The sequence below is a fragment of the Mustelus asterias genome, unplaced genomic scaffold (genome assembly GCF_964213995.1).
Source record: "Mustelus asterias unplaced genomic scaffold, sMusAst1.hap1.1 HAP1_SCAFFOLD_264, whole genome shotgun sequence".
Taxonomy (NCBI): Eukaryota; Metazoa; Chordata; class Chondrichthyes; order Carcharhiniformes; family Triakidae; genus Mustelus; species Mustelus asterias.
Window position 1 is genome coordinate 431,312 of NW_027590230.1, and position 27,775 is coordinate 459,086.

General features: G+C 42.6%; 1 protein-coding gene across 1 annotated transcript in view; it reads left to right on the forward strand.

Moving 5' to 3' along the window:
• LOC144486009 (scavenger receptor cysteine-rich domain-containing protein DMBT1-like) overlaps window positions 1-27,775 on the forward strand; it is a 160,859-nt gene that overhangs the window by 40,891 nt on the left and 92,193 nt on the right. Inside the window, exons 3-5 of the mRNA XM_078204118.1 lie at window positions 22,319-22,346; window positions 23,104-23,358; window positions 27,303-27,617. Of these exons, the coding sequence (XP_078060244.1) occupies window positions 22,319-22,346; window positions 23,104-23,358; window positions 27,303-27,617 (598 nt within the window). The remainder of the gene's footprint in view (window positions 1-22,318; window positions 22,347-23,103; window positions 23,359-27,302; window positions 27,618-27,775) is intronic.

Consider the following 27,775-nt stretch of genomic DNA (forward strand, 5'->3'; position numbering starts at 1 on the left):
GTGCGTGTCTATGTTTGTATCTCTACGTGTGTTTGACTATTCACATGTGTTCACGTGAGTTTGGATGTATGTGCCTGCGTATGTGTTCATGTGTGCATGTGCATGTGGCTGTCACCGTATGTGCGTGTTTGTGTTTGCATGTGCCTGTATTAACGCGATTGTCTATGTGTGTGTGAGTGTGTGTGTCCCAATTTGTGTGTGTCTATCTGTCTATATGTGTGCCCCAGTGTGTGTGCGTGTGCGTGCATGTGCCTGTGTGTGACCCAGTGTGTGTGTGCGTTTTTCTGTGGTACACATGTGTTTGTGTGAGTGCGAGTGGGCGTGCATGCGTGTGCCTCTGTGTGCCCAATTGTACATGCGTGCATGTCTGTCGATGTGGCTGTGTGTGTTGATGTGTACTTGTGTGTGTTTTTGTGTATGTGTCGGTCTGTGTCTGTGTGAATGTGTCTGGGTGTGTGTGTATGTGAACGAGTGTGTTTGCATGTGCGTTTGTGTATGTGTCTCTGTCTGTGCTTGCGCGTATCTGTGTGTGTGTATCAGTGCCTGTGTGTGTGTGTGTCTGCATATGTTTGTGTATGCCTGCGTGTGCTTGTGTATCTGTGTTTGTGCGTGCAGCTTGTTTCTGTGTGTTTGGCTCAATATCAGTGTGTGTGTTTCAGTATGCTCTGTGTGTTGAGGTGTATATGTGGGTGTGTGTATATGTTCATGTGTGCTTGTCTCAGTGTCGGTGTGTGTATTTCTGCCTGCATGTGTGTGTGTGTGTGTGTGTGTGTATGTGTGTGTGTCCCTGTATGCGTATGCCCACCTGCATGTGCCTGTGTGTGTTTCCCAGTATCCATGTGTGTGCCTCAGTGTGTGTGTCCATGTGTCGCAGTGTGTGTGATTGCCTGTGTGCATGTATCTTTGTGTGTGTGCGTGTGTGTGTGATTGTCGAAATGTGTGTTTGTGTGTATGGTCGTGTTCGTGTGTGTGCTCGCTCCAGTGTCTATATGTCAGTGTGTGTTTATGTGTGTACACCTGTGTGCGCCCCGTGTGTGTATTTGTGTGTGTGTGCGTGTGTTCCATGTGTGTGTGTGTGTGTGTATATATAGGTGTTTGTGTGTGTGTGTGCTCGCAGTGTGTGTGTGTGTGTGTGTGTGTTTGATAATGTGTATTTGTCTGTCTCAGTGCGTTTGTGTGTGCATGTGTCTGCACACGTGGGTGTGACGAGAGGCAGAGTGAGGAGACACAGTGAGGGGCGACTGTGAGGCGACGGATAGTGCGGGAATAGAGTGAAGAGGGAAAGAGTGAGCGGAGACAGTGTTTGTGTGTGTTTATGTTTGCTTGTATGTGTTTGTGTGTGTGTGTGTGTGGGGACCTATGTGTATTTCGGTCTATGTATGTGTCTGTCTGTGTCAATGTGTGTTTCTGTGTGTACACCTGTGTGTGCCCAGTGTGTTTGTGTGTGTGTGTGTGTGTGTGTGTGCGCATGTGTGTGTGTGTATGTGTGTATGTGCGTTTGTCTGTCTCAGTGCGTTTGTGTGTGCATGTGTCTGCACACGTGGGTGTGATGGGAGACAGAGTAAGGGCGGACAGTGAGGGGCGACTGTGAGGCGACGGATAGTGCGGGAATAGAGTGAAGAGGGAAAGAGTGAGCGGAGAGAGAGTGAGACGGAGAGAGTGTGGCGGGATAGAGCTAGGGGGAATCCATCGAGGGGAAGTGGGGTGAGGGGGAAAGAGTCTGACCGGGAGAGAGCTGGGGCAGAGTGTGCGGGGAGAGAGAAAAAGGGGGAGAGAGTGAGGGGGAGAATGAGGAGCGAGAGAAGGTGGTTAGGGTGTGAAGGGAGAGAGTGTGAGGGGGAAGGAGCAAAGGGTTGAGGGAGTGAGAAACTGTGTAAGGGACGAACAGATGGGGAGAAGGAAAGATTGATGAGTTGAAAGGGGAGTTAACAGACAACAGTTGGGGACAATATAATTTCATGAAATTAAATCATAATTTGAATTGAATGTGAATTAATGATTTCGAACGTTCTAACTGAAGGAATTCACATCTGAGGATTCCAGTTCAAATCCCAGTGACCCTCCCATTGCGATGTTTCTGAAGCTTCTGTCTTTTGAAAGTGGAAACTTTATATGTCACAATGAGAAAATAAAATTTAATCCAGATTTCTAATGTAAGCATATCCTTACTGAAATGAGGAGACCAAAACTGTACAAATTGCTCCAGGTGTGGTCTGGCCAAGGTTCTGTAAATTGCAGCAAGACATCTTTACTGCTGTACACAAATCCCCTTGTGTGAAGGCCAACGGACCATTACCCTTGATAAATTCTTGCTGTCCCTGCTTGCTAGCTTTTAGAGTCCCATGAACAAGGACACCCTACACTCTCTGGACATCAACACTTTCCAATCTTACACCACTGAATAATTACTTTGCTTTCCTGCATTTACCGAAGTGGAAAACTTCACAATTACCCACATTATATTCCATCTGCCGTATCCTTGACTATTGACAGTTGTCCAAATCCCCCTGAACAACCCTCACAAATGTGTGAATGTGTGTGTATGTGTGTGTGCGTTTGTGTGCGTGTTTGCGCGTGTGTGTGTGTGCGTGTGTGTGTGTGGCTTCAAGGTGATTTAAACAAGTTGTGTGCGTGGCCAAATACACAATGGAAAGGCAATGTAATATAGATAAAAATAGTATAATGTAGATAAATGTGAATTTATCCATTCAGGACGGATGAAACAGAACACTAAAGTGTTATTCAAATGGTGACAGAATACATTTTAGAAAATTCAGTACTCAAATTCACAACAGCAAAGTGTTGGATTGGACATGTTCAATTATTACCCCAGGATTAAAGTTTCAAACATACACATTCACTTTCTGAAAAAGGAGAGTGACTCACAACTTCGATGTTGTTGGTCTTTGGCATCTGACGCTCTGTATATTACACTATCTTTGCCTCACTTCATGCGTATGGAGACTTGGAAATGCGAGAAATTGGTATTTGATTTCATTCTCTGTGAAAAATTCACAGCTTCCACAATAACCAATCCCTGAATCTCCCATTCAAAGATGCCTAAATCTGTTTGAGAATAGCCTCCAATTCCACGATCCAAGTGTTTCAGCTTTGCACATTTACCAAATCAATTGTGAACACTTTTTTCAGGACGTGAAAAACAGTTTCAACTGGCAGATCCTAGGCAGCAAAATGTATCTCTAAAATGAAGAAATGACATGAAATCCCAGGCCTCTCTGTTCCTGCATCGATTTTAACATTGTCCCGTTTAGTTTAAACTGTCTTTCCTCTGTGAAAATTAAATTTCTCAGCCTCGGGTTTAAGCATTAATTATTGACTGAGCATCAATTTCCATTTTGCAGAAGCTTTTTCCAAAACAAAACCACACCTGGTGTGGCAAAATGTTCCTGAATTCCACCCATAAAAGCCTAAAATACTAAACATTGAGAGCCAATGTCCCAAAGACCCGCACACCCCATACAGCAGAAAGAAAGTTGCACTTCATCAGCTCTTTTCATTTTCCTTAGAAGAGGTCCCTCCCTGCACACAAACATCTGAATTAGGGGGGAGTCGGCCCCTCAGTCCCTTGCACCAGTGATAGTGATGGGCAGAAAAATTGAAGGGGAGAAAGAAAGATGGGGAGAGTGAGTGAGGGGGAGAGAGAATTAATGGGGAGAATGAGTGTGGAGAGCGCTCGAAACAGATCCCACTATCCTCCCCTTTCCCAATAATCCTCTATCAATCCCAAAACTGATCCCACTGCCCCACGTTCTCCACATAGACCTGTATCAATCCCCAAACGAATCCCATTGCCTGTTCTCCTCCAACCACCTGGAGAGAATATCAGAGAGGAAGAGAGACAGGCTTGAAATGGAGGGAGAATAAGAGAAAGGGGGAGGATAGCAATGATTTGAGAGTTGAAGAGAGAGAGAGAGAGGAAGCGATTGCGATGGCGAGTGCTGGGTACTGTTGCTGCAAATCTGAGGGCAATGGCCTTGAAGGTACCATGCAGAGCATAAGGAATAGAGTCATAGAGATATGGAGCAAGGAAACAGGTCCTGCGGCCCAAGTCGTCCATGCTGACCAAGTTTGCTAAATGGAACAACTCCCATTTGCCTGCATGTAGCTGATATACCTCTAAATTTCTCCCATTCATCTACCTATACAAATTTATTTTAAATGTTGTGATTGTACCCACCTCTACCACCTTCCCTTTTAACTCATACGATACACGCACCTCTGTCTGAAAACGTTTCCCCTCAGGCCCCTTTTAAATACTTCCTCTTAATTTAATTCTACGCCTTTTGGTTCTGGTTTGCCCCACCCTTGGGGGAAAATGCATTGGCTGCTCAGCTTATCCATGCCCCTCATGACTTTATAAAGCTCTATAATGTCATCCTTTATCATTATACGCTCCAGTGTAAAAGTTCCCAGCCTATCCAGCCTCTCCTTAGAATCAAATCCTTCCAGGCCCGGTAACATTCTTGTAAATCTTGTCTACATCTTCAAGTTTACTACCATCTTTTCTACAGCAGGGAGACCAGAATTTTACGCAGTACGCCAATTGTGGCCTTCCCAATGTCTTGTAGAGTGGTAGCAAAAAATTATAGGAAACGTATTAGGCTATTCTGCCCTTCAATTCTGCTGCTACCCTCGATAATGCCATGGTTGGTCTGATGTGCTTCTCTTCCCTTAACCCTGTAAATATTTTCCCTTCAGATTCCCATTCAAATTTCTCTTGAAGTTCCTGATTGAACGTGCTTCTACCACAATCTCGGGATGTGCATTCTAGATTCTAGCCACTCACAATATTAAAATAAAAATCCTCATGTTCGTTTTGTCGTTATGTACCTTAACTCAGCATCCTCCCCTTTTCAACAGATCCGCCAATGTGCTGATTATCTCAAACGCAATTCTCTCAGTCCCGGACATTGCCGCAGGAGTTCCTCAGAGTTATTGTCCTCGGCCCAGCCAACTTCAGATTCTTCATCAATGACCTTCCCTTCATCATAAGGTCAGAAGTGGGTTGTTCACTCATGATTGCACCACATTCAATACCATTCACGGCTCCTCAGATACGGGAATAGAAAATGTGAATATACGAAGCAGGTCTGCCAGCATCTGTGGGGAGAGAAACAGAGTATTAGCACATACCTGCCAGAGCGGGACTGCTGAGACGGTTCACCAGTCTGATTCATGGGATGGCAAAATTGTCGTATGAGGACAGATTTGTTCGACTGGCCCTGTATTCACTGGATTTTTTCAGAATGAGAGCGGATCTAATTTAAAGGTGTAAAATTCCGATACGGCTGGACAGACTACTGCAGGAATTACTGGCTGCATGGAGCCTGGAACAAAGGGGTCCCAGTCTCAGAATACGGGGAAGGCCATTTAGGTCTGAGATCAGTGGAAATATCTTCACTCAGGATGGTGAAACTGGAAACATGTACCACTGAAAGCTGTGAAGGCCAAGTCATTGAATGTATTTGATAGTCACTAGATCTTCTCAATGATTACAATCTAGGTCTTGTGTGAGAAAACACTGTTCAAAATTGCAATCTTATGCATCTATGAGTAAACACAGCACTAGATCTCTCTCAGTTATGACAGTCTGGGCATTGTATGAACATTTGCAATGGTGTTGCTTAGGAGGATGGTGCATCAAGTAAACGACAATGGAATTGGAGGAAGTCTGTGAGCATGGATTGAAATCGGCTGAAACAGAATGTAATCTATACAAATTTGCCGAAGAAAGGTGCAAGGTGCAAGGCTATGTTCTGATGAGGATATTGTGATTCTGAAAAGGGCGATAGATAGAGTAGGTGTCTGGGCGAAAACCTGGCAAATGGAGTTTAATGTGGGCAAGTGTGAGGAGATGCTCTTCATTAAGAGGAATAAAAGGGCAGATTATTATCTAAATGGAGAGAGAGACTAAATGGACCGGGCCCTAGGTGTTCTAGTGCAGGAATCACAAAAAGCTAGCAGGCAGGTCTAACACGCTGTTAATGAGGGAAAAAACATTTTGTTGCAAAAGCGTTAACACATTGGGAGGTTTTGTAGTCCAGCAGAGATTCCCCAGATAATTCCTTGGATCAGAGAGTTGTCCTGCCAAGAGAGACTAAATTGTGTATTCCTCGGAATTTGAGGCGTTTTGATAGGGTAGCTGGTAAGATGTTTTCACCAATGAGAGAGTCTCGAACAAGGGGACATAGCTACAAGATAAAGAGCAGGTCAATTAAAATGGGCTGTGTAGAAATTTCTTCACGCAGAGGATGGTGTATCTCTGGATTTCTCTGCTCCATGGGGTAGTGGAGGCTGGGTCATTAGAAATAATGAAAGTGGAAGTGGAAATATATTTGATAGATTGGGGAATAGAGAGTGATGGGGAAATGACAACGGAAAGGAGTTGAAGTCAACATAGATCAATCATTATCTTACTGAATGGAGCGCCCGGCTTGAAGTGTCTGGTGACCTCTCCTGCTTCCATTTCTTGAGTGTTCCAGTGTAAACACATCACTGGACGATCTCGTTTATTACAATTATGTATGAGTAATCCTCACACTAGTCCCTCTCAATTTCAATTAATATGGACCATATTTTAATAATACGATTCAAAGCCCTGGCTCAATTTATTGCACCACAGTTTGATTAACTGTAAATGCTGCTTGACACTCTGTCTGAATTATTACTGCATTGGTGATTGCCATTGTGAATATTACCTTCGTCGCAATGTAATATTTTACTGCTGACCATTTCTCTATTAGGTCCTTTCCCAGCAATCACAGCTTGTAGTCAGGAAGACAAATGGCATTTTTGCCTTCATTGCAGGAGGAACTTAGTTCAGGAACAATGACGCCCTACTGCTACTGTATAGTGCATTGGTGAGGCCACACCTGGAGAAATGAGTGCTGTTTGGTCCTAATATTTAAGAAATGATATAGTTACCATAGAGGGAATGCAACCAGACGTTCTCCAGACTGATTCATGGGATGGCAGGCTTGTCATATGCGCAAAGATAGAGTCGGTTGTATCTGTCTTCATTGAAATTTAGAAGAATGAGAGGGGAGCTAAGTGAAACATAACATTCCGACAAAGATGGACAGACTGGCTGTAAAGTCTAGAGCAGGGGATCACCTCTCGTTCTTCTAAATTACATCGAACAAAGACGCGGTTTGTTTAATCCTCCCTCGAAGACAATCCCTCCATCCCAGGTGTTAATCTGGTGTACCCAATTTGAACTTCCTGTCTGACAAGCACAGCATTCCTTAGGTAAGCAAACCATAACTGCACCTAACACTTCAGGTGTCCTCTCGCCATTAATTCAGCCATTAATTCCAAATCACATAGAGGTGTCTTTACCTCTTCCTCACAACCACAATTTCATTTACTTCCATATCACCTGAAAACTCGTAAATATTACATTTAAAGTTTCACATCATTGATACTGAATGTGAGTAGCTGGGATCCCGGGTCCTGATCCTCATGATAAACAACGGGGAGGCTTAAATTAAAGAACCAGTCACAGTCCGCTAACTTGTCAATCACCCATTTGTCGTAAGCTCGGTGTCGTTCGTTAAACTGTTCTCAATCTATGCCAGTAATTTTTACCGATTCCCACTCACTTTAATTCTATTCACTAACCTCTTGTGTTATCAAAATCTTTCTGAAAATCCCAATATATTTGGCCTTTGAAAATTTGGTAGATTGGTCAGGTCATTGGCTGGTGGAGTTCAGTGTACATTCACATAAAGTCTTAGAGCCATAGAGTCACACAACATAGAGACACCATGACCATCAAATGCCAATCTATGGTAATTGCATTTAGTAGCACTTGGTCAATAGCCGACTTTGCCGTGGGGATTCAAGTTATTGTGCAAATAATTCCTAAATGCTGCGAGAGTACATGCCCCGATCACCCTCTCAGGCTGCATGTTTCACAGCATGTTTTTGTTTCTCATAAACCCCCTAAACAACTTGCTTCTCTCCTTAAACTTATGTTCCCTAGTCTTAGACACTCCCGCCATGGGGAAAGTATACTAACGATCTACCTATCATTGCATCTCATAATTATGTGTACGTCTATCAGATCCACCTCAGCCTGCTGTGTTCCTTCGAAAACAAAACGAGCCTATTCAGTCTCCCCTCACAGCTGAAATCTTCTATTCCAGGCAAAATCCTGCTGAAACTCCCATACACCCTTTCCAGTGCAATCACGTCCTCATGATAGTGTGGCGATCAGAACTGCACTCAATAACTCATCTGTGGCCTAACCAATATTTATTTAAGCTGCACTAAGTCCTCCCTGTTTCACGTCTGAGGCGTTCAAGTCAGGTGACAACGAGCCAGATACGATCTAAGGAGATCCATCAAAGATTCCAAAAGGCAATACCGGACCAAGCTAGAATCGGAGGCTAGCCACACCTACCCCCGCCGACTATGGAAAGGTCTGCAAGACATAACAGGCTACAAGACGAATGCATATAAAATCGTCAGCTCCAACCCACCCCTCCCTGATGAGTTCAATGCATTCTATGCCCGTTTTGAGCAAGAGGTCAGCGAGAGCAGGCCATCCACACTGGAAATCCTGGATGAACCTCTATCGGGCGCCACCATTATAAATGTCAGAGCAGCTTTCTTGAAAGTCAACACATGGAACGCAACCCATGGAAAGCAACCCATGGGAAGCAACTGGTCTGGATCGGGTACCCGGACGTGCACTCCGATTCTGCACAGATCAGCTGGCGGATGTATTCACAGACATCTTCAACCTCTCTTTACTACAATCTGAGGTCCCTTTATACTTCAAAAAGACAACCATCATCCCGGTTCCTAAGAAAAACCAAGCAGCGTGCCTTAATGACTATCGGCCGGTGGCTCTGACATTCATCATTATGAAGTGCTTCGAAAGGTTAGCCATAGCATGATTCAATTCCAGCCTCTCGGACTACCTGGATCCACTGTTGCCTACCGCTGCAACGGGTCCACAGCAGAAGCAATTTATCTGGCCCTGCACTCAACCCTGGAACACCTGCATAACAAGGACACCTATGTCAGACTCCTATATAGTGACTGCAGCTCAGCCTTCAACACTATTATTCCCACGAAACTCATCTCCGTAGCCTGGGCCTTGGCACCTCCCTCTGGGACTGGATCCTGAACTTCCTAACTCACATACCACAATCAGTAAGCATAGGCAACAACACATCCTCCACGATCATCCTCAACACAGGTGCTCCACAAGGCTGTGTTCTCGGCCCCCTACTATACTCCTTATACACCAATGACTGTGTGGCGAAATTGCCCTCCAATTCGATATTCAAGTTTGCTGACGACACCACCGTCGGATCTCAAACAATGTCGAGACAGAGTACAGGAATAAGATAGAGAATCTGGTGAACTGGTGCGGCAACAATAATCTCTCCCTAAATGTCAGGAAACGAAGGAGATTGTCATCGACTTCAGCGAGCGTAAAGGAGAACATACCCCTGTCTACATGAATAGGGACGAAGTAGAAAGTGTCGAGAGCTTCAGGTTTTTAAATGTCCAGATCACCAACAACATGTCCTGGTCCCCCCATGCGGACACTATAGTTATAAAAGCCCACCAACGTCTCCACTTTCTCAGAAGACTAAGGAAATATGGCACGTCAGCTACGACTCTTCCCAACTGTTACAGATGCAGCTTAGAAAGCTTCTTTCTGGTTGTATCACAACTTGGTATGGCTCCTGCTCTGCCCAAGACTGCCAGGAACTACAAAAGGTCGTGAACGTAGCCCAATCCATCACGCAAAACAGCGACCCATTCATTGACTCTCTCTACACTTCCCGTTGCGTCGGCAAGGCAGCCAGCATAATTACGGACCCCACACACCCCGGACATTCTCCCTTCCACCTTCTTCCTTCGGGAAAAAGATCCAAAAGTCTGAGGTCACGTCCCAACCGACTCAAGAACGGCTTCTTCCCTGCTGCTGTCAGAGTTTTGAATGAACTTACCTTGCATTAAGTTGATCTTTCTCTACATCCTAGCCATGACTGTAACATTACATTCTGCACTCTCTCGTTTCCTTGTCTATGAACGGTATCTTTTGTCTCTATAGCATGCAAGAAACAATACTTTACACTGTATGTTAATACATGTGACAATAATAAATCAAATCAAATCAAATCAAATATTCTACGTCACAGCTAATTAAGTCAAGTTTTCCATATGCCTTGTTCACCACGCTAACTACCTATTCTGCCACCTTCAGGGATGTATGGACTTGTGCACCAAGATCCCTTTGATCCTCAATACGCCATAGGCCCCAACCGTTAATTACACGTATCCTACCTTATTAGACTTCCCAAAATGCATCACCTCACGCATGTCAGGATTAAGTTATCTGCCAATGAAATTTCGTGGCCCATCCTTGTCCTCCGAATTTATTTCTTCAACATCCCCGATATTCTTTATACTGCTGAAGGGCCTGGAACCTTTTAGTGTGCTGTCACTATCAACTTTCCACATGTAGATTTACCTGCAAGTAGCTGCTTCCCGTGTACCTTTGCCAGATCCATTCTAATATTATCGAAATCGGCCTTCACCGAATTCAAACACTTGATTTCTGGATTCATATCCCTTTACATTGAAACTTACAGAGCTGTGGTCACTGTTCCCAAAATGCTCACACAGACACTTCGACACGTCCCCGGCTTCATTCCCGAGAATTAGGTCTTGCACTATCCCATCCCGAGTCGGACTATCTACGCACTGGTACAACAATCTCTGCTGGATGCACTTTAAAAATGCCACCATGTCTAATGACGTCACATTAAGGCAATGTCAGTCAATATTGGTGAAGTTTGAAATGCGCTATTCTCATCATCCTATTGCTCTCACATCTCTCTGTGCTTTGCATACATATTTGCATCTTAATCAAGACTCACAGGACAAAGTCCCACATGGCAGGTTGGTTAAGAAGGTTAAGGCTCATGGGATACAAGGAGAAGTGGCTAGATGGGTGGAGAACTGGCTTGGCCATAGGAGACAGAGGGTAGTGGTCGAAGGGTCTTTTTCCAGCTGGAGGTCTGTGATCAATGGTGTTCCGCAGGGCTCTGTACTGGGGCCTCTGCTATTTGTGATATATATAAATGATTTGGAAGAAGGTGTAACTGGTGTAATCAGCAAGTTTGTGGATGACACGAAGATGGCTGGACTTGCGGATAGCGAAGAGCATTGTCGGGCAATACAGCAGGATATACATAGACTGGAAAATTGGGCGGAGAGGTGGCAGATGGCGTTTAATCCGGATGAATGCGAAGTGATGCATTTTGGAAGAAATAATGTAGGGAGGAGTTATACAATAAATGGCAGAGTCATCAGGAGTATAGAAACACAGAGGGACCTAGGTGTGCAAGTCCACAAATCCTTGAAGGTGGCAACACAGGTGGAGAAGGTGGTGAAGAAGACATATGGTATGCTTGCCTTTATAGGACGGGGTATAGAGTATAAAAGCTGGAGTCTGATGATGCAGCTGTATAGAACGCTGCTTAGGCCACATTTGGAGTACTGCGTCCAGTTTTGGTCGCCGCACTACCAGAAGGACGTGGAGGTGTTAGAGAGTGTGCAGAGAAGGTTTACCAGGATGTTGCCTTGTATGGAGGGTCTTAGCTATGAGGAGAGAGTGGGTAAACTGGGGTTGTTCTCCCTGGAAAGACGGAGAATGAGGGGAGATCTAATAGAGGTGTACAAGATTATGAAGGGGGTAGATAGGGTGAACGGTGGGAAGCTTTTTCCCAGATCAGAAGTGACGTTCACGAGGGGTCACGGGCTCAAGGTGAGAGGGGCGAAGTATCACTCAGATATTACAGGGATGTTTTTTACACAGAGGTGGTGGGGGCCTGGAATGCGCTGCCAAGTATGCTGGTGGAGGCAGGCACGCTTGACATCGTTTAAGACTTACCAGGATAGTCACATGAGCAGCCTGGGAATGGAGGGATGCAAACGATTGGTCTAGTTGGACCAAGGAGCGGCACAGGCTTGGAGGGCCGAAGGGCCTGTTTCCAGTGCTGTACTGTTCTTTGTTCTTTGTTATTACAGCATAGACCACGCCCTTCAGCCCTCCAAGACTGCACTGACAATGCTGCCGATGTGAACTAAAAGCCCCTACCCTTCCAGGGACCATATCCCCTATTCCCATCCTATTCATGTATTGTGCCCCTTAAGTGTCACTATCGTATCTGCTTCTACTACCTCCACCGGCAGCGAGTTCCAGACACCCACCACCCTATGTGTAAAAGGTCACGCCTCCTACATCTCCTTTAAACCTTGATGCTCGCACCTTAAACCTATGCCACCTCGTAATTGCCTCTTCCACTCTGGGAAAAAGCTCGCCTAATTTCACTCAGTATTAACGTTGTCTGCCTTCTGGACAGACCTGGTTTTCCTTCTCGACCGAATTGCTCCTCGCTCCCAACTGTAGGTTCAATCCCTGTCCCACTTATTCCATGAAATTGAGTCGGTTCACTGATACCTGGGAAGTACGAAGGGCTAACCAACCAAAAACTTAAAGGCTTTCATTCTGTGTGAGTGCTTTAAACTCCAATTGTTGTTGTTTGCTGTCAAAATCCATATGTGTTCCTCAGCAAATTGCATTTCTACCTGAGATCTGCAAAGTAGGACACCTCCCGCAGACTGAGAGTGTCTGGATAAAATGTAGGATCAGTCGGTAGATGGGAGAACTACGAAGGCCAGGAAACTGTTTCGATACACTTTCCTCTCTGTGGGCAATGCGTTTTATGGAATGCTTTACTGCCATTTTCATTTCTGGAGACGGACTTCATGTGTAATATGTAGCATTTGAGGCATGGATCAATTGAAATGATGGACTTGTGCTTAATTTATAAGCTCAGCATTTATTTATCTGTATTAAACAGCTGCGTTCATCTCATTCTCCAGGTCAACGTTTATACTGAGTGAAATAAGGCGAGCTTTGTTTTCCATTCAGGTGCAATGTACAGTGAAAGGAAAGAAGGGACTATCTTCAAATCTGGTCTGTACGTCGCATCATGCCATTAACAAGTTACATACAAACACACTCATAAATGGCCATTCTCTTCATCATTTGTCACAATATTGTTTTATTCATTTGGCTGCATGTACACATGCAGTGACACAATATTTGCATTGCGTGGTTGTTCATAGACCTTTATAATACCACCGAAGATATTTTTGCCTTTCGTCTACCCGACATGAATGATAGAGTTGGTCTCAGATTCCATTATCTGACTACTTGCGTTTTCTTGACATCAATCGTACATAGATTAAGTTAGTTCTGCGTTGCAGATGAGAATTCTCATGAGGATAAGTTTGTTTGCGTCAAATAAGTTTTGCTGCATTTACGGGGAAGTAGTAACATCGGCCAGATATACTCTCTGAATATATCATACTGTTTTGTATTTTATGTTGTTGGAATGCTAATTGCAAGGGTAATTGTCCAACTGCTGTATCTTACTATTGAAACAGAATTACCATCAAAACAAGAGCAGAAATACCCCCACTGTTCCAGGTGTTTCCTGTTCGTTCAACAGAATAGCAAACCACACAGTCTGAGGCTTGGCAAACTGTGAGTTATTTTGTCATACTTTACAAGTCAAGAAAGTTATGGAAAGTTCAAAAAATATAAGTGGGCTTCAACGGGGAAGACATTACTTCGCTCCAGTTATGTTGCACGAGTGATTCAACATTTAATTACCGATGGCTAGTAAATGTGTTTGTGCGTTTGTTTTCTCTCCGATATTCAGACTGCTCACAATTCCTCAAGTATTTGGCAAATTGCCGGATGAAAATGCACGCACCACATCCTCTGCAAGGCAGAGCTGAGAATGTCTGTCGCTGCAAAATGTGCAAATAAATGAAAAAGGGCTGATATAAATATTGATATTGCCGGTTAGCTAATTAATGAAACATGGCACCGTGATGATAGTGGCTTGCATTTGACTAGCAGCATGTGCCGAAGACTGACATCGAGAAGACAAACTGCAGAAATGTACTCTGACCCACAATCTCGTCTCCCCAAAATTATGTGGCTGTTTTGTTGGCATTTGCGTTTCTTTCAGTTGCATGCAAAATTCCACATAAAAAGGGGAAACATATATACCAAGTAAACGCTGACGACATTCTTCTTTGACATTGCACTGGTGACAGAGAACTGAATCAGTTCCAATATTACTTCTCTATCGGTCAAAAGGAGAATATAATTGCTGGAACGAAATGCTAATTTATTATTAGTGTTAGTTGGAAGAGCCGTTAGAGACATTTATCCGAGAAGATATTACTCCACACCAATGGGCAAGTGACTGACTTGAGCACAGAAAACATTTTCACTTTTCTTGTGGATCGTACAGCATTTAACATGGTGGAAATTTTGAAAATATTAGACGCAGAATTTAGGATGACATAGACACATTGGTGAAATGTGCACACATCGCAGATTCAAGTTCATGTGCTTATGTGAGAAGTTATGCACTTTGGTATAATAACGTGGAGTGAAATAAAGCATCAAGCGCGTTAAAAAAACATAAATTGTTCTATGGGATATGATTCATGTACAATGGTAAGTAGGGCTAAATATGCTTTCTTCCTTGAAGATTACAGGGCAAGATAGAACTTCAGATGGGATATTTTATATTGAAATATCTAAATTCAAACATCAGGAAATTATGTCAAATACTTGTTTTGTGGTGTATTTTTTATAATTCTTGGAAGTACTAAGTCATTGTTATGTCAATATCCTGGAGAGAGTGCAGAGGAAATTTCCGTGAAAGAGATGAGGAAAGATCTCATAGGCCAGGAGAGATTGGATGAATTTTATATGTTCTTTGGAACAGGGAAGTTGTCGGTAGATTCAACAGTTTGTTTATTTCATACAAGTCGTTGATGAAGGAAGATGAGGGAACTTGCTTTCTCGCAATTGGGTAAAATAAAAGTTGATAGGATTAACATAACTAGCGGGTTGACAAGGAGGGTCAGTTCACACAGAGCTTGCCCTCTTTTTAGGTCAAACCAAACCAAGTAAACAAACTCAGATTAAATCAGGACAAAGTAAAAGGGGCAGCTCCCCAAAAAGGAGGGGGAACAGCCCGAACAGAAATCAAAGTACAAAGGAAAGTTAAAAACATCAAATTAAAATTTGATTATTAGGATCAATAATGCACCCCAACCCCTGCGGTGCCCAGCGGGCGCGGAAAGCGTCAACCGTGCCCGTGGACACCGCATGCTCCCTCTCCAGGGACACCTGGCCGCGAACGTAGCCGCGGTAGAGGGGCAGACAGTCGGGATGGACGGCCCCCTCGATCGCCCGCAGCCTGGACCGGTAAATGGCGCGTTTCGCCAGGCCCAGGAGCAGGTTCACACAGAGGTTGTCAGTATGTTGAAGACACAACCTGATGCAGAGTTCAGCGGCACTCTGCTAAGTTAATTGAACATGAATTGGTGAGGCTTAATTTTAAGCTTATTATCTAAATATTATTGTGAGACGAAAGTCCACATCTCCTTCAAAGCAACCGAGTTGAATGGCATTCTGTGATTCGAAGGTCCAGATTTCAATTGCGGATTCAGTTACATTTCAGACTGTTAACCGCAATTTGCGTCTTTGGATAGGCTGGTGATTGGGTCATAACTTCATTTTACCTTTAACTGGTCATATTGCTTCTCATTGGTGCATTTCACCAGACGAAATTGACGCTGAATACTTCCCAGAGTCTATTGCTGATTTGGGTGACTATCTTTTCTGTAAACCTGTGTCAAACTATTCTCTCCTTCAGTGGGACTGTCAGAAGGTTTGCAGTGTCCACTCAGTATCTTCGAGAAGAATCCACTGATTTGTTAGGCCTCATCACTGTAAGTGGCAGTCGAACAAATGTTGCGATCTTTCCTTGCCTTGTTTCGACTGCAGCTTTTGAACTGTGAGTCGTAAATTACTGGACATATTCGTTTATCTACTGTTACGCTGTTCTTTTCTCAGATTTGAGTATCATTATTATGTTTAATCAGTTTGTGCTATGGAACGTATTACTTTATTTTGGAAAGTGAAAGATGTTTTCTTACATTTTAAAGAAATTGTCGAAAGTTATATTCGCTGTCATGACATATTTGTCTATCACAATCAATCCACAGTTTCAGCACAGCACAGACAATGAAGTTAACATTCTAGTTTGATTATTTACCCTGCATCTACCAGAAATAGAATCTGATTCCTGTTGAACAGCGTGTTCTGGGGCCAAGTTTCAATATACAGTATTATGTGCTCATTAATTCAGATTTTTCAATGTCTTATGGTCTAAAATTTATATAGTGTTGTATATTTTGGAATGCTTGTTTCCTTTTTAATTTCTATCACGCTTCAATAAGAATTCAGCCTTATTTCATGCAAAAAAATCCCCTTTCAGATCATTCCATTCACGTCTTCAGGGAAAGTGAAATACCAAAATGCCAATGAGATATGTTTAAAATGTCCACACCACGTAGTCCACTGTAGGAAACGCTGCTTTCTAATTAAATCCAGACTATTGCTACGGACAATTCTGTGGCAATTGCCAATTAAAGATGTTTTGTAAGTGGTTTCAGTGATATGTTTTTGCCATAAAAGCAAGGGGGTACACCGTTACCTTGTCTGAATTATCCACCTGAGCAGACGTTCAGGAAAACGTATTAATGTCTAAATAGTAAGGGGAAATCTCGGACAATATCCTCAGCACTGAATTGGGATGTCAGCTGAGACTCTGTACTCAAGTCTCTACAATGAGATTTAAAAATAAGATAGACTGACACAAAGGTAAGAGTGCTTAACAGAAGGCAGAGTTCTCAGTTGAAATATCCTCATGGCAGTGTGAGTTAACAATATTTTGACTCTGATTAAAATAAAGCTTTTTTTTTCTTATTACTCAGTGTTTGTCAAAATCAGATTGGAAGCCGAATCAAATACAATTAGCACGGCTGATTCCGTGTGATAGGCCCCTGCGCTAGTTTTCCAGGCAGACAGGCCTCAAATTCGGATGATAACCGTTTCAGTTAAACATAATCTGCAAGGATAAGAGCTCACTGCTGTTACATTAGAATATATTCTGCTGTGTGAGAATGTATCTGCGGGGTGTGGGACACCCGCCTCCCCAGCACAGCTCAATGGCTGAAATTGGCAATCTAATTATTTAAGCTGAGTCTAGTGAGAGATACAGTTGAACGCTTTTGAACAGGCTGTTGTGGTGCTTGGGTTCAATTTACAGGAAAAAAAAATGTTCGATCTCAGTCAAATTTGGCTTTTTGTATGATTGCTTAAATTGGAAACTGAAGTGTTTTAATTCATTTGTTTAAACAAAAACTTATTTTGGAGTGTATTTTTCGTAGTTCTATCACATTTTAAAAGGTAATCAACTGCGCCGGATAGAGAAAAACAAACCCCGTTAAATTTCACGCCATTTATTTCCTTGCGGAATTCCACCAGCTTAACTGCCATGAGATACATTTAAAATCCCTGTATCAACTATTGTACTGTAGGAAAATTTGGAGTCAGTTTAAACTCCGTGTGCTGCTCCGTGCAACAGTTTGAGCACGGTCACCTTAATCCGGTTTGCCATGCTATTAGAGCAGCAGATATTAGACAGTCCAGCCGAGTTATTCCCCTGCCTTGTTCGAGTTCTCCTTATGAACGAACAATGGGACATTTGCATTAAGGTCTTGTCCGAAAGTGATGACCTCAGACAATGCAGCACACTCTCCGATCTGAACTGAGATATCTGTCGAGAAATTATGCTCATGTCTGTTGAACAAGACGTTAAAAACGGACTGATACAATGACATTAAATTGAGAGTGCGAAAAATGAGCCAACTTTCGCCGTTTCCCTTTTCCTGGCAGCTTTCCATTGGATACAAATATATGTTATGTTCCCTATTGAGAGTTGAGTCAGTCTTAGATTTGACACTCAGTCCAACGCAATAAGTGCCATTGATTGTGTGACTTTGTGCACTGCAGTTCTTTTCCAGTCACAACAGAGTAAAATACTGACCCTACCCACTTACTGTAAACCAAATGTTATAGAATTGGAGCGTCATTCTATTACGCAGAATGTAATGTCGTGGAGTAAAAGATAAAGCAGCTAGCGAGGGCACTAGGCCCACATGCACATATTTCTGTCACAGAGATTTCTGAGCAGACGCCACAACTGTCAAAATTCATAGAACTAAAATTTATTGCTCAGTGACAGAAATGTGTGTGACGATCCAATTGTTAGATACCCAACTGATACGTTCAGTACATGTATTCATTATTGCATGTATTTTGAATTGCACATTTGCAAAAACGATTTTATGAATATGCTGTTTTTGAACAGTGTTTTAGGCTTCCTTCCGAGGGCGAGTCTGTTTGTTTGAGTTGCAATGCAGAATTCTCAGTTTCCTTACTCACTATTGCCAAACCGTGTTTGATAACATTTATTAATCGACCAATAATTTTTAAATATACTCTTTAACTGACGCGATATCCCTGTCACAGCATTTATGCTTTTCACGAATTGTACATCCTGGAATATTATCTAACTGGATCAAAAAACTATGCTTCATGTGGGAAAGGGAATTCCATAGATTATTTTGCACGGGTTCGGAATCCAGTTTTATTGAGATATAGATGGGAAAAATAACCGTGCGAGTTCAGTCGGCAGCATGCCCTGGTTTGGTTGATGTTCTGCACTAAGAGACTTAATTTTCTCCCAGTCTTGTGGTTTTAACAGCTTTGCTTTCTGCACGATTTGCTCGGATTTGCAGTTCCAGTCTGCTATGTAATCATAAGAGTCTCAGTGGCTGCAAAAATGGGCTGTGGAATTTAACTTGTTAAAATCTAATATTCACGTTTGCAAAATTAGAATGTTGCTTAATCAGTTCCAATTAATTCTAAAATGTAAAAATATTTCCTACGACAAAATTAGGTAAATTCTATTTCTTGTTGCAGTTGAAATTTCAAATAGAATGTTTTGAGATGTGTTTTACGCATGAGTTTTGCCGTTCAAGTAAACAATTTCACTTTTCACTTCATGGCGGAAGGAAATAACTAATTCATTTTTATGAAATATGCCCATTTAAAATACTGATTCTACTCAGCAAGCCGCGGGGTGAATGGACACGGAGTTGTGTCCACGGAGAATGGACTTGGCAGTTTTCTCCTTCGTGTGACTGAAATGCATGTTGCACCGTGAATCGTTTTTACCAGGCGACAGCTGACCAAAATCAATGAACAGGAAAAGTGCACATTCAATTCAGATGAACGATCATCTTTAGCGAATATCGGAACAGTTTGTTTCGAGGAAAATTCACAAGTTAATAGGTAACTAGTGTTATTTGACTTCCAGCTGTACAGTTTGAAATAGGCAGTTTTATTTCCAACATTTGTTGCCGTCAGCCTGGAGGTGAATTTATCCTCTTGCGATTTACAAACAGATCAGAAGAGAGAATGCTCAGTGACAGAATATTGCGAGCTCTGAATCAGAATGCAGAGCGAAAAACTGCAGCTGCGCCGACTCTTCCCACAGCGAACATTATGTCACTGGAATTTCAAACTAGAATTTTGGTGTGGTGTAAGGAATTAAAATAATTAATTTAAAATCCCTTGCACTGAATTTAGAATTTTCAGGAAAAAAAAGTGTTGCAGACATGTATTAAGGGGAGGATGCAAGAAAGTAGCTTTATTGCTATTAAAAATTAAGACTAATCATAGCAGCGAGAAGATTCAAAATAATACCACTGATTACACTTACATTTCTTGCATCAACATTATGCCTGGTTAGTGATGGCCTCCAACATTCTAAACTATAACATTCAATGGCATGTTTTATTTCATATGCTTTTATGTACCGTTCTTTGCAATAATTAATAGTCTTCACAGACTCTTTGTTAATGACCCATATCATTTTGGCCGTACTGTTTTTTTCTGAATCACCTGACATAATTTCCAATATCTTGTCTGTATGCCTTATCAAGATTTCACAATCTCTGGAGTTTTTAAGCTCATACACCAAAAGACATTTTAAGTACATTGGAGAAGGTTAATAGGCGTACTTAGACCTATTAACTAATTTAAGCAGCTGGAATAAGCACGATTCACTGAATGTCACTGTGGTGTTTCAGTCGAGTCATCCCAACGAAACAGTCCAAACGCAATCTTATTTGCATTGTGGAAAGAAGGGACCCAACGACAGAAACTGCAAGGATAGACGATAGCCAGGTGTCAGTGTGTATCTGTGAAAACAATTCGTGTTATTATAGCGTATTACCAATGTTGGATTTCTGCAGAATTACATGTATTGTTTGATAAGGAATGCGGATCTAATGAAATCACAGATGTCAATATCATTCCTTATGCAAAGTGAGGGGATTTGTTTTCCATCATCGGCTGGTATATTTGTATGAGATCTTCGCTCATGTCAATTCTGGGCAAACTCTAACTCTCAGCATTTCATTACAGACGGACCCGGACACAGTCAGCGCCTAGGTAATTGCCCTTTATTTACACACTATCTGATTTTATCTGCTCCAATGTATATCATTACATGCGGAGACTGGCTGAGAATCTCAGTGCATTTCTTATCAGTGAATAGCCCCTCTGCCGTTTAGCAATCACAAGTAGAGTGGCTCACCAGGCATTACCTAAAGGTGTGTCATTACAGTTGAGAGACTGCTGTTGTGTTAATGCATAATGACAATTAATGTCGTTCCCTTCAGTGCAGAGGTTGAAGGATCCTCTTCAATCATACGGCTGTCTCTGACAAAATGGCTGTGTTTTGCATCTCAACAACATTGGCATAGAGACGAGAGGAACGCATGAGTTTTTCTTATTGACTGTCGGACTCAATTGTATTTCAGCATACACCAAACATTCCCGGGACTCAGATAACGGTGCACCATCAATTACTGCTAATCAAGGTGGATAAAGGCGCTGTCTCCTCGCCTGCCCGTCCATTCCCCCTTAAACCTTTCCTGGAATGTGGATGAAATTCCGGGCCCGCAGCGACCAAGATCATTTTTGAACAGTTGCCTTGGCGGAATCTTCCGTGTGACTCCTGGTCCCTGCTCGCTCACATGGGTTTCCATATGTTTATCTTTGTCTTGTTTCATATTTCCAATTAATCGGGTTGTTTAATGGGTGCATGAGGGAGTGCAACTGGCAGATTCATTCTTCATTGTAATCGTGAATGTTTCGTGCCTGTGCTGGGAGACTGGGGGTTCAATTGACTTTGCAAGTTGTTATAATTTCTCCACTGCACAGAAAACCTGTGACTGGTAGACGGGAACAATGAGTGCGCTGGGAGAGTGGAGATTCGCCATAACATGCAATGGGGGACAGTGCATGATTCTTACTGGGACCTGGAAGATGCTGCTGTTGTGTGTCGAGAGCTGGGCTGTATGACTGCACTCTCTGCACCCCGTGGGCCTTACTTTGGCAAAGGATCCGGATACATTGTGACCTATAATGTTCAGTGCAGAGGGAACGAAAACGCCCTGCGGGAATGTAAGTCAGGTAGATGGTCGCGATATCCCTGGTCACATTCCGATGATGCCTCTGTCATCTGCTCAGGTATTTATTTTTCTGCTATCTCTATCTTTTTTGTCCCGACGACGAGGGAACTAACCTGAAACTGCCCGTCACCAGAAATGGAATGATAGTCCTTGTCCAATTTGTCAGTGCATACTCATGTTGCATTCATATTACAATGTACAGACCCCTCTATAAGCAGTACATGAATATTTGCCCTTTACCGCTCATCACATCGTCCAGTGAAGTTTTTCCGAAAGCCACAGCCACTGATCTAGATTGCGGGGAATGTCACAATCACAGTTTAAATTCCCATTCGCAAAGCCAGCAGCCGCTACCAGGCATTGATCAACCAAAAGGTTCTTGGTTGCATTGGCCGTTTGTGGTGCGTCTGATCGGGTACATGAAGGTGAAGTAGGCCAAGGACGTTTCTGAGCTCCAATGGGTCAGCAGTTGGTATCGGTAGCTGAGAATGAAGAGACATAGTAAGATGCACATTTCATGATATATTGATTCGCATTTGAATATTTATGCCGTGCTCTCAGAGATGGAAACACAGATTGGTCATAAGAAACACAGACACGTCCCTGTGACAGGTTGAGAAAGAAATCATAATTCATCAGTGGCCCTGAACCACATTGCTCTCCCGGTCTCACTCACAGTTGATTCATTGGCGATTTACAAAATGTATAACAAGTGGGTTGTTCCTACGTAAACGGAAATGACGTTTGCTGATCAACTGCTTGTGTATTTTACGAATAGATTTCCAGTGAAATGTTTACGAACATTCGTAAGTCTCTCTTTAAGCACATAGCCAAATTAACCGAAGCTGACAATCCATAAATCTTTTGCACAGCCAGCTTCCATTGTCCCAACTGAATGTCTTCAGGTACCTATCCGATTTCGCGTTGATTTGGCAGATTCCGAATGTCCCATCCAAATCCTTCCAATTTCTCTCTACTGCATATTCTCGGGGTGTGAACAGAATGACAAATTGTCCCACAGAATAGAGATGGCCAATTCTTAAACTGATTTTGATGGGATTCCCTTGTTTGCAATAACTTCCTAATTTGAAATCTCATCAGGTTCCACAAACACAGCCAGGTGACAGGAATGTACAGTTGAAATGTTGAATTCGGACAGTTTATTAAGCATGAGTCGGAATGATAAAAGGCCAAGCTTCCGTTGGCATAATTAAAAATAATTAATATTAATTGGCCAAATATTATTTGTGATGTAATTCAATACGCATTTTATTTCGTAAGAAATGGTTAGACTGCAGCATTTCAGTGACATTTTCATTGTTGAAAAGAAAGCAAGGCAACATACAGTGATATGAAAAAATAATGAATATAGTAGCAACTACGTTAAAACTGATATCTCCAGCACTTTCCCACACAGGGGGACAATAGAGTTCATGCGATTAAATGTGCCATGTGACGTTGATCAATAGCGATGTGGGATTAATGTTGAGTTTTGCCGACATTTTCTCGAATTTTTCAGCGAAAATAGTTTCAGAATTATGTTTATCCAAATATATTTCTCAGGAAGTACACTGCCCAGGCTGCTGAATGGAAGCGATCCCTGTGCTGGGAGGCTGGAGATTTATTGGAATGGAAACTGGGGGACAGTTTGCAAAGATGAGGCATGGTCGTCACCTGAGGCGGAAGCTGTTTGCCAGCTGTTGGATTGTGGTTCTGTCACAGCGATGCCGCTTATCTCTGACTTTGGTCCAGGGTCAGGGCCTGTGGTTGGTCGAGAAGGTTGTGGACACCAGCAAGGTTTTGCAGTAATCTGTTCAGGTACAAACCCTGATAATTCGGGAAATTAATGTCTTATCCACAAATAATACGCGGTCTGCCTCAGAAGGCAGCGGACAAATGCGGAGCTTTCTTTTTAAGACAGTTCGATAGATGATTATTGGACAAAGGGATCAAACGTTATTGAGTTGAGGTCGTAATGCATATATCTAAATACGAATAAGCCAGACATTGTCTTATAGAATAGCGGTGCAGTGTCGAGGAAGTGAATAACAGATCACTGCTCCTATTTGGTATTCCCGTACACTCTTATTAATAATGTCGCGATTTAATAACAGGGACGCATTCCTGCCCATTTTGCTGCAACATTGCAACAATTTCTGGACGAAAACAAATACAATATTCCTTGAATGACTAAAATAATCCATTACTGATTACATTACTTTTGCAATAATAAATTTGTTGCAATATTTAATTAGGCGACAGGAAGGTTGACTTAATGCGCCTCTGGACTCACTGCTCAGGTTCCTCCTACAGGCAAAAGGGAATGGCTGGATCACTGCCGGGCACAGCACAATTTATAATAACTGAGGAAGAGAAGCCATTGGCTTCGACAGCGCTGAGATTTCTGAAAAGAAAACCGAATACTGCTCTGCTCTAATTGCAGAGTGATTCATATACATTCCCGAATAACGAGCTTCCTCTATATTTCGTCAATCACAGAATTCATACAGTGCAGAAGGAGGTCATTCGGCCCATCGATTCTGCACCGACCCTCCAAAGCAATATCTCACTCAGGGTTCTCTGATTCTTATCGCACTCCTGTCCATCCCTAACTGCCCTAGAAAAAGTGGTGTCATGCTGTCTTCTTCAGCAACTGCAGTCCATTTAATGTGTCTGAGGTATTTGCCCTTTCCACTATCTTTCAATTTACGAATACTGAATTCTTGAAACGTGGGTGTGGGTGTGGATGAGAGGGGGGAATACAAAGTGAGGGCAGAGGTATTGACCTGGCGTGGCTAAACTCAATTTCTGTTCAGAAGACAGTTTGGAGGCCTGATTTGCGCTCATGACTCAGATGGTATCTAAGTCTGTTTTATATTATTGTGCCAAACTGTTCTCCCATTACAGTCCAGCTGACCAGACATGAATGTCATACTGAACGAAAATGTTATACGTACCTGTCCACTGCATTTCTTGTTCTGACTACACTAACACGTAGAGTTTCACGGACTTACTCTGTCCCTAGTTTCCTTTTGTTTCACCAATCGTTGCAACTTAATGTCAGCTGCAGAAATAACACTTCAGCGTCATTTTGGATTCAAGTGTTCGATTGAAATATAATCAAGTGTGGACAGTGTTACAGGCTGGGATGACGAGAGGGATATGGTTATTCCAGATACTCAAGTTTCTCTCGTTCAACACAGGGTAAAAGTGAAAGTGAAATGTGAAGCCTAATGTTGCTCTCTGGGTTCTGAATGAAAACATTAAAGAAATAAAAAGGGAGCAAAAAATACATTGGTTTAGAAATAGAAATTGAAATAGAAACCCTACAGTACAGAAGGAGGCCATTCGGCCCATCGCATCTGCACCGAATACAATCCCACCCAGGCCCTACCCCCATATCCCTACATATTTACCCACTAACCCCTCTAACCTACGGATCTCATAACACTAAGGGGCAATTTTAGCACATCTTTGGACTGTGGGAGGACACCGGAGCACCCGGAGGAAACCCACCCAGACACGAGGAGAATGTGCAAACTCCACACAGACAGTGACCCAAGTCGGGAATCAAACCCAGGTCCCTGGAGCTCTGAAGCAGCAGTGCTAACCACTGTGCTACCGTGCTCTGAAAGAGATTATTTGTCTTGGATTTCTCAATTTTTCTCTTCATAGATGCTTGCAGAGCTTTCAGTGGGGATAGTGTTTATTTTTACATCACACTGATCGCATTGGATTCGTCAGAATAAAAATATATTACCAACAAACGTACAGTGATATTTCAAACAGAAGCTTTGGCCGGGTGTGATGGTGGAGGTACATTGGGCGTTGGGAGGCGGTCTTGGTGCTGAACAATTGCTATTGGACGGAAATCCAATCAAACTCAGAACGAAATGTGACAAATTCATGTTGATGAGCGATGTGATAAGTGGTCATTGATAAGTGAATTGCACTATCGTGAATTGATATTATTCAGGTCGCCGAAATGCTACACTAGCAGATGGGGAGTCCCGATGCTCGGGTAGATTGGAAATCCAGCACGCTGAACACTGGGAAACAGTGTGTGATCTTCACTGGGATTGGAATGCCGCAGATGTGGTCTGTGCTCAGCTGCAATGTGGAGTCGCTGTGAATCTACCAAGACGCGTCCATTTTCGACAGGGCACTGGGCTCATACGGAGGAATCGCTTGGAATGTAAAGGGAATGAGACAAGTCTGTTCCATTGTCCTCTTTCTCCAGTAACTCAACACGAGTGCACACACAGAAACGATGTCAATGTGATTTGCTCCAGTGAGTACAAAGAAAAAAAACCAAACAATCCCTGTAATGAATAAAACCAAAGGAGATGACATTATTGCCATTCCCACTAACAAAAGCATATCCAAACCAGTCTAACAGTTCAAATCGTTTTGACACTGGCCTCATCGAACGTTACCAATAATCCGCAATCACTTTTCAATGAGGAAGTTATGAAAATTACGTTTGTTGCTGGGTAATTTGATACATGTTTTTTTTTACTTCGAAGTTGGGTCTCCTTTCTGCATATTTGATGTACCATTCATTGTCAAATGAGTAGTACTGTGCCCTATCACTAACAGTGCAAAACCTCAAGAACAATCATGGGACGACTCTTCATCCAGAAGTGCTTCATTAACTGTTCGTTCGCTTCATTAACCATACGGTTACATAAGTTGCCAAGTGGGCACTCAGATAAAATTGAATCATTGACAGCAAAAAATATATATACATCGTAGGTTTATCTCATGGTTAAGTGCAGAGGGAACAATTTCCACTTGCGCACTTTGTTAATCAAAATATGTATTTGCTGTCTTTTACGTTCAATTTCATTTGAGTTCATTGACCGTGATCTCATGTTGCACACACCCTGTTGCCTTCCTTCCCCGAGCAATGGCGTTAAGTTTCCAGCTCTGTCAACATTAGCTTCTGCCAGAAAACCTTCCCAAATCACCACACCAGCACTGTTCTCAATTTTCGTACTCTTATACTTCTAGTCCCCTCAGTTGACATTAATTGGCTATTGTTTCAGTTATTTGCTGCAACATCTCTTTCAGTAATGGTTACGGAATCAACATTGACCACGCACTTAAATGCCACAGGTGACAGAACAGGTCAGTTGGTGAAATCTGCGCAACGATTGCTATGGCAACCCAACTCCTCTTTATTACTGATGAGGCGGATGTCAAAATTAGGATTAAACTCGCTGCAATCGATTTGCAAGCAAATCTCAAGGACTTAAATGGTCCCGAGGCAAGCAATCTAATTGAATGGCAGCAGTTAATGTTCCATCCATCCTGCTACTTACACAAGCCATGGCGCATTGGTCTGCTTCAAAATTCTAGAGCCCTCTATCTAACATGAGGAGCTTCTAAAATAATAAATTTCAGGTTCTTTGCCTGCGTGATCCTGGGAAATATAGCAGGTGAGTTTTGTTGCTTTGAGAATAATTCATCAGACATCTTAAATGCTGTAATATTCTGTTTTAAGTAAATTTCGAATGTATGACAGATATGTGTTCCTTTAATTTCCCCTACATTGTACTCTGCTTGGTATCTGCATCAAATGGATTATTTCTTCAAAACGTATTCACTGGTGAAAAATATATGGCTGAATGCTCTTATTAAATTTCTGTCAGCTATTGCAAAAAAGAGCAAACAATGGCAGTAACTTAAAGTGCCAGTTGTAATAACCTTCTTTCTTATTTAGTTCAACTTCTGCTTTATAATTTGTTCCTATTTTTCAGATGAAAGCTGGTCACTGAGTTTGACGGATGGGGGAAGCAGTTGCGATGGGCGAGTGGAGATTTACCACAACAGCTCCTGGGGCAGAGTGCAGGACAGCTTCTGGGATCTGAATGATGCCAACGTAGTCTGTAGACAATTGGAATGCGGAGATGCAATAGCCACTTCTAACTCTTCAAAGTACGGAGAGGGTGATGCGCCCGTGTGGGTGAATGATGTCCATTGTGAAGGAAACGAATCACACCTCCGGAGCTGCAGATCATTTCTACTGGATTCCTCTCTCGATGACAGATTCGGCGTTGGCGTTCTGTGCTCAGGTGAATAAAACTGTCGTTGCTTGAGAAACATAAAGAACACATTCTAACTGCTGAGGCATTTAGTAATGTTATTTTCCCTTCAATGGTGTCACCAACACATGTTGTTAAGGTAATGAAGGTAGAGATGGGTGACCTAGCTGGAAGTGCACGGCGAACAG